The 14,315-nt window shown below is 41.1% G+C and overlaps 2 protein-coding genes across 2 annotated transcripts in view; one reads left to right on the plus strand and one right to left on the minus strand.

The window, feature by feature from the left end:
- LOC102815001 (cytochrome c oxidase assembly protein COX15 homolog) overlaps positions 1-7,157 on the minus strand; it is a 14,593-nt gene extending 7,436 nt beyond the window's left edge. The window contains exons 1-4 of the mRNA XM_006831240.1: positions 7,061-7,157; positions 5,721-5,911; positions 3,347-3,469; positions 2,896-3,082 (exon numbers count right to left, since the gene is read on the minus strand). Of these exons, the coding sequence (XP_006831303.1) occupies positions 2,896-3,082; positions 3,347-3,469; positions 5,721-5,911; positions 7,061-7,150 (591 nt within the window). The 5' untranslated portion in view covers positions 7,151-7,157. The remainder of the gene's footprint in view (positions 1-2,895; positions 3,083-3,346; positions 3,470-5,720; positions 5,912-7,060) is intronic.
- Positions 7,158-7,450: 293 nt separating this feature from the next.
- The window catches only part of CUTC (cutC copper transporter), a 23,420-nt gene continuing 16,555 nt past the window's right edge, over positions 7,451-14,315 (plus strand). The window contains exons 1-3 of the mRNA XM_006831241.1: positions 7,451-7,511; positions 10,679-10,750; positions 13,301-13,360. Of these exons, the coding sequence (XP_006831304.1) occupies positions 7,451-7,511; positions 10,679-10,750; positions 13,301-13,360 (193 nt within the window). The remainder of the gene's footprint in view (positions 7,512-10,678; positions 10,751-13,300; positions 13,361-14,315) is intronic.

Below are 14,315 nucleotides of genomic sequence, written 5' to 3' on the forward strand. Positions count from 1 at the left end.
GAAGTCTTCAACAACTATAATCTTTTTCCCATTTATCTTGATATTATTTATTGATCTAGTGGTGAGAATTTTTGTATTCTTTACACTGAGGTGCAACCCATACTGAATGCTGTTGGTTTTGATCTCCATCAGTAAGTATTTTAAGTATTTTTCGTTTTCAGCAACCAAGGTTGTATCATCTGCATATTGCAAAGTTATTAATGAGTCTTTCTCCAATCTTTTTTTTTTTTTTCCATCTCATGGTAGTTTTTTTGTGTGTGAACTGAGTGGTAGTTTACATGGGAGAACATCGGCTTTACATCATCGTTTCATTGCAATGATTACAATCTCCTCCATGCATCATCATTCAACAGTACTTGCTTCCATTCCCTCTGTGTTGTATTTTTTTTTTTGGGGGGGGGGGGGGGTTGTATACAAAAACACTCAGGAATATATAATTTAAACAACCAAGGGGCACATTCTGCAAGCCTGCCTTTTGGCCACCAGCACTCAGTCCCTCTCTTTCCACTAGTCTAAGAGTCTTCAGCTGCTCCCTATCTCCATGTCCTCATGTCTGCTTCCATCTCTGATGTTACTGCTTCTCTGGATAGGGTCCCGCATTTCGCTTGTGCTCTTCTCCCTTGATGGTTCTAGGATCCTCTGTTTCTGGACTGTAAGATTAACTACTCCCCTGTTTTTGTTACAAAACTTCTACCTTTACAGTTGTAACAGTCACAATTAAGTCATGATAACAATTAATCACTATTGAATCATAAGTATCTTATCCCCAACTCTTTTCCCCAAATCCATCTAGACAAGATGAAAACTATTCAGTGGGGACTCTATCTTCCCCGGCACATTCTTAAACTAAACTCCTTCTTGAAAACTTGTAAGCCAGTCACTTTGTACCTTTATCGCCCACTCATTTTTGGTAGCCAATGTCTTAGTTGCCCGTCGCTACCTACCCTGTATGCAGAGGGGATAGGATTGATACTTGATGTGAAGCCTCCTTCCCTGTCAGTTGGTATTCTGAGCTACTACATACATAAGTATAGGTCAAGTTCACCAATTGTAGCACTGTACACTTGTTTCCGTTTATCAAAAATTGTTTTCTTAATCTTCCTCAAGTTCTGATTATCAAGCCATCGAGGCTAGGACAAATGGGTACTATCTCCAACTCTGGGTGTTCTTGTGTACCTCCTTTCACTTCATATCAGCTGGATGCGTCACTCTCAGCTCTAGCCCTCTGTGGCTATGTCCTTGTCCATTGGCTCAGGTGTCCCTAGGTCTCACCACACTTTGGACCAATCAGCCCTTCTCTTCTATCTCCAGGTCAACGGGAGTCTATGGACCGTGGTTGAACTCAGTCCATTTCTTCATTGCGCCTTTCCCCATCTTCTACTCACCAGTAGACCAACAAGGTCACCAGCACCAAGTTTATATGCCTACTCATGTGTTCCCTTTGAGTTTTAGTCTGGGAGGGTAGTTTGTCCTGAATGGACCTGATTACTTACCTTGATGGGATCCTGGCCAACAACTTGCTTGTTCTTGTAGTAGCCAATCATACTGCCATTTTTGTTTGGGGTTTTTCCTGATCTTTTTTTGAAGATGTATCTTCTGTTGCTCTAGCTGTTCCACTTGTCCTTTCTAGTGGGAATATCCCACTTCAGAAGGTTCTGGGTGGGGCTCAGGATTTCACCTAAGGTCCTATACACTGCAAAGACTGCAAGAAGGCTATTTCACTGGGCAAGTTCTAGAACCCCTTTTATGTATTCCAATCAGTTACTGGCTGAAGATGGGCTTACAAGCTTTCTGTAATTATGTCCCAACATTCCTTTCTATCCCACTCAAGTTGTCTATTTTACACTAGTACGCAAGGGAAACCAACATTCATAAGACAGTCAAGCATTTTAGTATTATTTCCCCTCTTCAGACTATGCCTCGATCCCTGTATCACAGAGCCCTGTTGTTCCAAGGTTGAGCATGCATCACCATTTACCTCTGTCCCATTTAGCCCATGCAAACCTGTCTGTGTTCCTCTCCAATCTTTTTTAATCCTTTCTTCTTAATTGGTTCATATTTTTTCTGAGTTAAATTTACCATTTAGCTTCCTGATGATCAAATTGTTTCTTTGATGTTTAATACTCTGCAACCTTGCTCTAGGATCTCTACACCTTGACCCAAATACTTGTGTCTTCTCTCTGATTTCTGTTCCTGACCCTCAGTTTTACCTAATGTTGAAGTCTATGTGATTTTAATCATCATGTATACCTCAGTATGTCTTAACTTTGGAGTACTGGTGTGGTGCTGTGGGTTAACGAGCTGGACTACAACGTGGGTTTGAACCTCAAGGTTGGCGGTTCAAGCTCACCAGCCACTCCTCGGAAACCCTAGACAGGGTCACTATGAACTGAAACTGACTTGATGGCACTTAACAACAACATGTCTTAACTACCTCTGTGTTCTAAGCTCCTGTATTACACCCACCAAGTCATTCTTTTTTCCGAGTGTTCCTGTCTGTTTCTGTAGCCATTCTAGCATAGGGGCCCATCTCCCCATACAGCAGGCAAGTTGAAAGAAGAGAGGACACGAGAGCAGCAAGATTAGAAAGATAATCTAATCCCAGTGGTACATGTACAGACATATTTATGTTCATATCTGGTGCTGACTAGATTCTATAAACTATACACTGCCTCATTTAATATCCACACTCCCTTAAGGCTCGGCACTATTATTACCCCCATTTATAGGCCAGGGAATCATTGCGTACAGACAGAGCTGGTCTTGAAGTCAGGCCAGTGACATGAAAATCCATGTTCTCCCCCATTCTGCTATATGGCATCAAAGACTAGTTCTTTAGAAATAAGGACACCTGCGACACTCTAAAGGGTGTTCCCAACCACGGATGATTCTTACCTGGAAGCAGACCAAGCCACAGAGAGCAAGAACACGTCCTTTCATGGTACGGCTGAGCCAGCCCTTTCTCCAAAAGTAGGCAGCCGGCAGGATGTATGCTAGGCCTACAAGGCGCCCCCACATTCGATGTGAGTACTCCATGTACCAGATGAACTTGAATTCTGCCAATGTCATATCATGATTCAAGCTGGGTGGAAAGTGAAGTCAAAAAAGAAGAAAGAAGAAACATATACTTAAATGTTCATTTCCCTAGGGTACGCAGCAGGAATACTCCTGATCATGCAATCTGGTAGGGTTGTACTGCTTCTCATCAGTAACCTTTGGAGCTCACTAAAATGAACGGAACCAAACGTCAAGGAGTAAAGGAATCTAACCATTCTGTAGTATTTAAATTACAAAAGACCAAGCGAGTCTGATGTGTTAACTTCATTTTCTCTAATACAATACTCACATTTTAAATTCTGGAAACTGCTGGTATTTTCGGAATTCTGCTTCCCATTCCTCTTGGCTTGCAGGTGGCTTCATCTCCTTTATTAAATGCCAATCTACCATCGAGAGGCCAGACTCTGTCAACCTTCGGATGGAAAGAATTTTGGAGTATGTGTCTGTCATGGCAAGTAGTTCTGAAGTTAAGCCCTCCAAAGGTAAATACATCATTTCATTGTTTCCTCTTTTGACTCTTTTCTCTCCTCTTACTGCTGAGAATTTTGTCAAAAACAGCTGTCATCCGATCCAAATTTCTTTACCCTGTTATTCATTCAATCCTTTTGTCTACTCCCCCACTTGTTTCTCTCACAGCATTCCTTAGACAGGCATAAACAACCTTTAGACCAAAGGAAAGGTTCCTAAATGCATAACCAATACCCTTTACACAAAGAAAAGAGATTTGTTATAGATATAAAAAGGTTTAGCTTCTTGAGTGAATTTAAGACAATAAAATTCACATCTGTCAGAGCCTACAAAATACATAAAAAGGTAAATTCTAAAGAAGTAAATAGGATCCGAACTGGACTGAGAACCACAAAGTCAGCAGTTCAAACCCCTCAGGTGCTCCTGAGAAACCCTATACATGGTCACTATGAGTCCGAACCCACTCGATGGCACTAAGAACAACAACAAAGAAATAAGGCACAGGGATTATGAGGAGAATTTGAGGAACACATGCTTCAGTAAAACCAAAGGTATTTTTATGAAAAAGAGCTAGGGCTTCTAAAATAAAAGGCTGATTTTGGGTCTGAGGCAGGAAATGTATAAGATGTGTATGGAACAACTTATCACACCAGAAAGCAAGGAAGCTACTACAGGTTACTGGGGTCCTGCCAAAAGGTTCCCACTGATTAAAAATGAAACAATTTGGGCAAATCGTCATCATCATTGCAGCAAAGTTGTAAAACATATCAAATCTGTTTCAACCTCTGAACTCAAACTCATTACTGTCAGCCGTCAAGTTGGCCCCGATTCCTAATGACCCCATGTACAACAGAATATGATCCTAGGGTTTTCATGGGCTGATTTTCAGTAGATCACCAGGCCTTTCTTCTTAGTGTATATTATTCTGGACATTTTGCTGAAACTGGGTCAGCATCATAGCAAAAGGCAAAAGTCCACTGACGGTGAATGCGCTTGAGGGGCACTGGCCAAGAAATCATATCTGGTCTCCATACTGAAGGCCAAAGATAATACTCAGAAACACAAGCACCTTACTGATTACCTTTAGAGGGGCCGAGATGGGAGGAAACAAATTTATTATTTTGAAAATTAGTAAATAACAGAAAAGAAGCAAGATATTTATTTTGCCTTTCCTATATAAATTGTACCAGATAGTTAATACAGAGAAAATTTTCTTTAGAGTTAATAAAATTTACATTACAATTTGCAATACCAGTGAGATAATCCCCCCATCCATCAGTCACTGTGCTATGATGCTAGAAGCTATGCTACTGGTATTTTAAATCCAGCAGGGTCACTCAGGGTCAGGTTCAGTGGCACTTCCAGACTAAGAAGAAACAGCTGGTGGTCTACTTCCAAAGATTCATCAGTGGAAACCCTATGAATCACGACAGAATAGTGTCTGTTATAGGGCTGAGCGACGAGCCTCCTAAGTTGGAAGACATTCAAACTACACCATGGCTACAACAATGGACTCAGCACACCAATGACCATGAAGACGGTGCAGGGCTGGGCCACTTCATCCTGCTGCACATGGAGTCACCATGAGAGGAAGCCGACTCAGTAACAACAAAATGATGTAACTGTTCTAGGCAATGCTCATCCATGGCTGCTGACAGCTCTGACAGACAGCAGATATTATGAATGTTCTAAACACCATCATCCGTAAAGGACGCCCCCACTGCATCCCCAATTCAAATCTGATCAAGCAATTACCATCAACAAGGACTATGGAAGTAAATATGACCCATTAAACACCACCATGTTTGTAATCAGCAAAATACAGAGTTTGGGGCACTCAGTAAGACAAATGACTTGGAGTTCTGCAACAACAACAAAACTCTGAGACAGACAGAGAGAGACTGTGCAGGAAAGGGGTAAGGGAGAGGGAGCAAGAGAACCTATGATTGAAAGAGATATCATAAACTAATTGTAACATATAGAACTTACTCTTAATTTAATTTAAACAAACAATTAAAAAAAAAGAAACATGTAAATAAAGACAAACTTTAAACTGCTTTATGGCTGGCCAAACCATTAAACATGTTCCTTGTTAGGGCAACAGTTTCTCCATCTGTAAAATGTGGTCCTCTCTGGCTCAGGCATCCTGCAATTCTATGCATGACCAAACAGCTGACGTTCTAGTGATTACTCACCTAGTCACTCCACCAAGAATAACTGCTCCAGCCACTGTTCCACTGCAGATCAGTAGCCATCGGCCCACCACTCGCTCAGCAGCCTTGGAGGGCAGGGCCACCGTATGCCTTCCAGATTGCAAAGTAACTTCAGAGACGGTGCTGTACTGCCCTGGCCTCAGAGAGCGCCTGATCCCACAGCTGCAACCACGCTAAGGATCAAAACAGACAAATTACAACTGAAGAAAGGCAAAGGCCTCACTCCACGGATAGACACACCTGTTTGGCCACATTTCCCCGCTATTTCTCTGGTAAATCATCATTCTTATCCAGATGATTGCATCCACCTCCCAGCTGGTTTCCCCGCTGGTCCTGCCTCACTTCAATCCATCCCCCGAGTTTTAACTCTGAACTCTGGTTACGGGTTGCCGGCTTTCTTTCACTCCTTGTCCCTTGACTGATAATTCCTACTGCAGATCTCAGCTGAAATGCCACCTCCTCTGGGAAGTGTTTCCAGTTGCTTCCAAGTCTGAATCGGATACCCTCAGATGCACCCCATCACAGCCCTTAACACATTGTAATCCAAGGAAGCATCAGACAGTTTGTGGAAAAATGGAGTTAAAAGATAGTGGAATTTTTCAATACACTTTGTGAAGCCCCCTCAGGTGCACCTGTAAGCTCTGTGATATAGAGAAACTTTATCTCGGGGTATGGTCAGTCTGGCTTTTTCTGTATGTGTGTTTATAGCCCAGTGCCCTCACCTATCAAGATCTGCTTAAAGTCTTGACAAATGAATTAGTACGTGAATAAACTGTGATCTTCTCCTAGGACCTTGTCGTATTTCTGTTCCCAGTTCCTAAGCCATATTAATTATTAATTATTAGCTGAATGAATAAACACCTTCTTTTGACTGTATCCCAGTCCTATGTTTCATCCATTTCCTCCTCTGCTTTTCATTAACTGAGTAACTTCAGAAGTCAGTTCAATTAAGCCTCAATTTCCTTGCTTGTAGAATGGGGGGTTCTAGTTCCCACCCTGACTACCTCGGTGATTTTTAGCAAAAATCAGGTTTCAGGTAAAAATTACTGAGTCCTTTGTACTAATGTGTATTAGCATTAGTACTGATGTGAATTATATTATTTAATCATCTCACCATAAAGATGTGATTCCTATTTTATAGATGGGGAAATTGAGGCACAGAAAAGTAACTTGGGCAACATCACACAACTAACAAGTGGTAAGGTCGGATCCGAACCAAGGGTTCTAGACACAGAAAATCTCTGTAGACTGTGCGGAGCTGCAGATAAGGAGACGGGAGTTCCATTGCCGCTTCCGCCACCAGAGTCCGCGCCGGGAGGTACCTGTGCTCTCGGCGCCGTCCTAGGAACCAGGAGCCGGAGACACGGACGTCCAGTCAAGGCCTTCAAGGGCGGCCAGAGCAACCGTTGCATGCTGAAGGCAGTGCGCGGAGGCCACCGCCACCAAGCTGTACGATCTCCTTTCTCTGCCACCGAAAAGTGGAAGCACTTCCCGGTCACGCAAAACTCGCGCCCGCCCGCTCGCTCGCTGCAGGTCAATTGACTGCGCCTGCGCGGGGACTCCTTCGCGGGGCCTGCTGGGGCATGGAAATCGGGGACGCGCTGCGCCGCATCGCGCGCAGCCGTTGAGGACGCGCTTCCTGGGTCGCGCGCGCCGAACCGAGGACTGAGTGGAAACAAACGAAAGACAGGCGAGGGAGGAGCGCGTCGAGCATGAAGAGGCAGAGGGGTTCCTCCGAGCGGAAACGGGCGCGGATACCGACGGGGAAGGCCGGTGCGGAAGGTGGCGGGGAGGGAACGGTCGGCTGCCTGGGCTCGCTGGGGTGGGCCGGCGAGGGTCCTGGACCTGTGGATTCCCTGGCAAGTTTCCTCAGCTACCATTCCAGCTGCAAACGTGAATGGCCCGCGGCTCTGGATCCTGACGTCGGATCCCGACGCCCCGCGTACTGTTTCCGCTGGTTACCTCTCTCGGCTTCATGTTTCCCCGTCGCGCGACCCTGGAGGATGTCGCCCCGTGGTGATAGTTAAATGTCAGGCGCTGAGCACAGGGTCTGGGGGTCGACCCCAAAGCCTCACAGCTACCGATTGGCCGCTCCAACTCCGGAGTAGGATGGCAGGTGGTCGTGGATTTGACAAATTCTTCCTCCTCCCCCCTGAACTTTTGGTTCCTCCAAACTAGCGGTTCACAAACTGGTCTCAGAATTGCTTTGTTGTTGTTGTTAAGTGTCGTCGAGTCGGTTCCGATTCATAGCGACCCTGTATAGAAAAGAATTACTGTACCCTCCTAAATTTTACTGAGGACCTCAAAGTTTTCATTTGTGTGGATTGTAGCTATCGAATCAGAAATTAAATTTCAGGAATCTAAAACAATATTGTTAGTTCGTTAGAGAATAACCACTGTCAACGCCATGTAAACATTGAAAAAGAAAACCCCGTTATTTAATGAAAAGTGTTTGTTTTGCTTTTCCAAAACAAAATGGAGAAGAGTGGCAATATTTTTGCACATCTTTTTAATTTCTGGCTTAAGGGAAGATAGCTGGACTCTCATATTTGTTTGTCCATTCAGTCTGACGTGTCATGTTGCTGTTAAATGTCACGGAGTCCGTTCTACTTATAGCGGCCCTGTATGGGGTTTCCGAAGCTTTCAATCTCTGAAAAGGTCACTCAACACTTGCAGAGAACAAGAGTGAAAAAGGCAAATCAAGTCTTAGTATTATTGTGAAAGGTCCCTGAGTGGGGCAAATGGTTTGCCCTGAACTGCTAATCTAAAGGTCGACTGTTTGAAGCCAAGCAGCAACAGAAAAAAGGCCTGGCTCCTGGCCATCTGCTTCTATACCGAGAAAACCCCATTGAGCATTTCTGCTCTGTAAAACACTGGTCACCATGAGCTGGAATTAACTGGCCAGCAATGGTTTGGGTTTGGTTTATTGTTATGAAAATAGTTTCCACCCCACAGACTCTGAAAGTGGTTTGGAGACCCTGCAAAGCTAATTAATTGGACTACCACACATTGAGAACTACTGCTCCAAACAAATGTTTTTTCCTTCTTTGATCTATAAAATAACTTGGCTTTTCTTAGGACAACTGGCTTACTCTGCCTTCTGTTGTAGCCTTTTGTGTGCATCTCCACCTCGTTCCTGGCTAGTGTTCTTTTTTGTGTGCTGTGAATGGTCCAGCGAGGCTGACCAGACAGCTGGTGTGATGGTCAGGAAGCTCCTGGATGCTGTTGGTTATGAGCTTAGAGTGACACTTAACTCTTTCACAATTTGGGGCAGATTGTCTTCTTTTAATTAAATGAGAAAAGTGGTAAGCTGATGCTAGCAGATGGTAGTTTTGTTGTTGTTGTTTTTTTCAAATTAAAAATGACTTTTTATTACAAAAACAATATTGGGTAGAAAAATTCAAGCAATACAGGAAGTTATAAAAAGGAAAGTAAAAGAAATTACGAATTCCACCGCCTAGTAGTAACCATTATTAGTATGTGGTGCGCATCCTTTCAAGTATATTGCATGCAATTGTGTATTCACTGTTCTTAAGTTTTAAAACATAATTATGTGCTTAACTTACTAAAGAATATAAAACTGTACCAAGCACACTTTTTAGTATGAAAACATGACACTTTATATGAATATGTAATTACTCAGCCTCTAGTAAATATTTGAGTGACTGTTATATGCCTTCATAATGAGACACTGTGCTCACCGTGGGTGACAATAAAGGTTTCTCATGTAAGGCTCTTTTTAAAAAACTTTAGGTTAAGTAGGAGTCCTGACATGGTGCTGTAGGATAAGCACTGAACTGCTAACCATAAGGCTCGTGGTTCGAACTCACCAGCCACTTCTTGGAAACCCTATATAGGGTCACTATGAGTCAGAACTGACTTGATGGCACTTAACAAGAAGTGATCAGACACCTATGTACATAAATAATAAGAGGTAGACAGTCATTCATGAATTAAAGAGGAACAATTAGTGTTTTCAAGAGGAACATAATTCAGGAAGAGTTACATGAATTCAAAAGAAGGAGAGATTATTTCGTGCTTTGGGAGAAAGGGAAAATCATGGCAATGTGATTTGAAGTGAGCCTGGAAAGATTTTAGCATTCGAGAAAGGCAGCAAGATGGTGGACTAGAAAGATTTTAGCATTCAACGATGTACCTGAAAAGACTTTATGGGTAGAGGAGATGGCATAAACAAAGCAGAGGTGGCAGTTGGGTGGGTAGACAATGGAAGCATATAGAAGAAATATTGTGCTATTATTAATTATAAAAATATGTAGTGAGTGCTATATGCTTTATAAGAGTTCCGGTGTGGTAACCCTATTCAGGGTCGCTATGAGTCGGAATTGACTCGATGACACTTAACAACATCAACATGTACTTTACATGAATTATTTCATTTAATTCTCACTACTCTGAGGTAGGTACTAAACCCTACCCTACTGAATAGAAAACTGAAGTGTTGGTTAGGGAATTTGTCTAGGATCAATCACACAATAAATATGTGGTAGGACTCAGTCCCTGCTCTTAAACACATTCCTTATTAAGAAGTTTAAACATATTCGCAGGCATTGAGAAGCATTCAAGGAATCTGAGCTGGAATGTGATGAGGAGGCTTGTGTTTTAGAAATATTTGGCAGTGTATATTTTTCTCTATCTCTTACATATATGAAACAAAAAGTTCATGTAAAAATTCCATTATCTTTTGATTCCATTTTCCACAAACTTTCTGAAGTCCTTTTGTATGTCTTTGGACCTATTTCACAGTGATCAGTTTAATAACTAACATAGCATTTTTTTTGCATTCCTGGGTTCTAGTGTGCTTATCTACCTCCCTATTTTTTATTGGACATTTGGTTTATCAGCTGAATGTAAGATATGTGTTAGATTGCTTTGGATGGATCGTCCCTTTATGAATTTGCATTGTTTTCCATGCGGTTTAGGAGCCGAGAGTGGATTTCTCATGGAAGTGTGTGTTGATTCTGTGGAGTCAGCTATGAATGCTGAACGAGGAGGTAAGAGAAACTAGAGAATGAGTAATGTTGGCAATGCTTGTAAGTCTTAAAATGAATCCTATGAGCTGATCCTGGGAGCCCTTATGATCTCTGAGGTTCCTAGTTACTCCTTCAAAAACAACCAACCAGAAAACCTGATGGAAGTAGGGCCTTCTAGAGGATAGTGTAGGACCAGGCTGTGTTTCATTTTGGGGTTCTATGAGGGTTCTATGAGGGTTCTATGAGTGTTATATGAGGGTTCTATGAGGGTTATATGAGGGTTCTATGAGGGTTCTATGATGAGTGGGAACTGACTCAGCAGCACCTAACAGACATATGCCCCTTAGTGGATCTTTTCAGCCAAGTGTCTTCAAATAGTGATTTTAATCACTATTTTCATTTTCTATTGAATTTAGCAAAGATTTTTGAAACCATTTATTTAAAGATTTCAGAAAAACAGTACTATGTGTGAAAGGAAAGTTGATTTTCACTTTAACCTGGTTACCGATTTGCCCAGTTTTGGTCCATAACTGCTGAAATCGGTATTCTTCTCTTTGTTACTGTTCTCTTTAATTGTATCATTTGTATTGTTTGAAAATATTTCTTTTATGAAATAAACCTGCCTTAAGAAGAAAAACAGTAAAAAGATTTGTTGCCATGTTCATCAGGACTTTCAGCATAGTGTGTGTGCCAAACATTATCCTTTGTTTAATCTTAATGTTTCTTTTGCACTGTGAGCTTGCATTGGGATTTCCTTCATCTCGGTATCAGGACTTTTTTTTTTTTAACTTTTTATTATAAACATTTTCAAATATATAAAAATGCAGATAGAGTATATTCAAATTCAACATGTGGCCAATCTTGACCTTACTGTATCAGGGTCAACAAGCTTTCTGTAAAGAGCCAGATACTATATACAAGGACCGTCAAAAAGTTGTGGAAAAATAATATTCAAATATAATGAATTTGAAACCATTATGCTAAGTGAAAGAAGTCCATTACCGAATTTGGTTTTGATTGTGTGCCGTGGAGTCAGTTGTGACCCATAGCGACCCAGTACAGGGTTTCTGAGGCTGTAAATCTTTACGGGAGCAGAAAGCCTCATCTTTCTCCCATGTAACAGCTGCTAGTTTCGAACTGCTTACCTTGTGGCTTGCAGCCCGATTCGTAACCACTATGCTACCAGAGCTCGAATACCACATATTATGTAGTCCATTTATATGAACTAACCAGAATAGGTAAATTTATGGTGACAAACTAGATACTAATTACCTACATTTGAGGGGTACAGGGAACAGAGAAGTAATTGCTAAAGGATTCAGGGTATCTTTTGAAAGTAAATTATCTATAAAAATTATCACAATTAATCATAATCAATTGTGGTAGTATTGATTCACAACTCTGTGAATATAATAAAAACAATTGAATTGTGCAATTTAAAGAATGAATTGTGTGGTATGTGAATTACATCTCAAGAAAGCTATTATTTTTAAAAAATGAACAAGCATTTGTAGCTTATAGGACTTAAAGTAAACAAGCTGTGAGTGGGCCTCTGGCCTGCAGGTCAGTCTGCTGACTCCTAATCTATGTTCTTAACTGTTACTCCTCTCAACCCAGATTATTTTGAAGCAAATACCATATTTGATATATTTCAATGAGTCCTGGTGTGGCACTGTAGGATAAGCACTGGACCGACCCCAAGTCCAGTTTGAACCACAAGGTCGGTGGTTCAAACTCACCAGCCTCTCCTTGGAAACCCTATACTGGGTCGCTATGAGTTGGAAATGACTCAATGGCACTTAACAACAACAACAATCTTTTGTAGTTATTCTTATTGAGCTCAAAAAGCTCATCTTTAGCCAGTAGGAGCTTCTGGAAGTTGGTTCCTAAAACCTTTTGACAGGACCCAAAGTAGACTGGTACTTCTTTTACTTTTAGCATTTTCTTCTTATGGCGATGATCTTGAGTTAAGGTACACTAAAGTAACTTACCCTTTTCTGAAAATTTAGAATAATAAATACTTCCTGGGAACAGATAATATATTTTCTGCCAACAAAGAGTCAAAGACCCACTATGTTCAATATAGTGAGTTCTCTTTTATTCTAAATTGCTTCTCTATTGAAGAAGAGGCAATTTTTTTTCCAGCTTAATTGCACTGTTATTTGAGGGTAAGTATTTTGGAGTTGCCTACTTCATCATTATATTTTAAATGTTTTATTGTGAATTATGTGATAGTTTACATGGGAGAACATTATTTTACATTCATCCTATCGTATATCGTTTCATTGCCATGTTTCCAATTCCCTCCATGCATCATCAGCCAACCAAAGGGTATATCCTGCAAGCCTACCTTCCCGGTCATAAGAAAAGGCAAGTTTTAAGGGACTAGTTCAGTTTTACTCTCAGTAACAATGTGGGTCACAGAATATAGTTGGGCTGGTTTTATAATTCAACTCCTCTTAAATAATTTCTAAGACCTTTTGTTCTGTATTTGGAAAAAATGTAAAGAGGTTGCTATTTATTAAGAACTTATTTTGGACAATTAATTTTTGAGCACTGTTTTTACCACAGGAGCTGGTCGCATTGAGTTATGTTCTGGTTTGGTGGAGGGAGGAACCACACCTAGCATGGGTGAGTGTCTGCATCTCACAGCATTCTCATAAGAATTTGTAGAGCTTGAAGGCAATTGATAATCCATTTTATTGGGGTCCTTTACTGATGTTGACTGTGCTATAGATATTATATCAGTTAAATATACTTAGGATTATAAATAAGGAGCTCTGGTAGTATAGTGGTTACAAGTCCGGCTGCTAATCTCAAGGTCAGCAGTTCTAAACTACCAGTGGTTCAGAAACCCTATACAGGGTCGCTATGAGTCAGAACCCACTCCATGGCACATAACCACCACCACCATGGTTATAAATGGAGTCCTGGTATAGTGCTGAGGGTTAATGCACTGGACTGTAAGGTTGGTTTGAACTACAAGGTTGGCAGTTCAAACTTACCAGCCGCTCCTTAGAAATCCTATGCAGGGTCGCTGTGAGACAAAACTGACTTGATGGCACTTAACAGCAACAACATGGTTATAAATTATGGAAAAATCAAAGGCAAATAAATAGATTTTTTGTTTAGATAAATAGGATTTTCCTCCCTCACATACCAAAAAGGTCAGAGGTAAGTTGTTACCGTTAAATGTTAGTTCAGCTGGTCTGCAATTATACTAAACACTCAGGCTGTTTTTTCAGTCTTTACACCCTGGCCGCCATGGTTATTTACTTTTGATATTTCTTCCTTCCTGGCCTTTGTGTTATTGTTGTCATATATTTTCCTTCTATATAAGCCCCACACTACATTGTTGTTATTTTTATTTAAAGTGTATTACCTCAACAAGATTTAAATAAGAAAACAAGCAAGCATATTGTGTGTGTCCATGTATTTCCACTTTCTCGTGTTCTTCATTACTTTGTGTAGATCCATATTTTTATCTGGTTTCATTTTCCTTCTAAGCACAAAATACTTCTTTTAGCATTTGTATACAGTGCAAAAGGAAATGGTTAATGTTCAACCATTTCAAGAGATACCATAT

Source organism: Chrysochloris asiatica, unplaced genomic scaffold (genome assembly GCF_000296735.1).
Source record: "Chrysochloris asiatica unplaced genomic scaffold, ChrAsi1.0 scaffold00003, whole genome shotgun sequence".
Taxonomy (NCBI): domain Eukaryota; kingdom Metazoa; phylum Chordata; class Mammalia; order Afrosoricida; family Chrysochloridae; genus Chrysochloris; species Chrysochloris asiatica.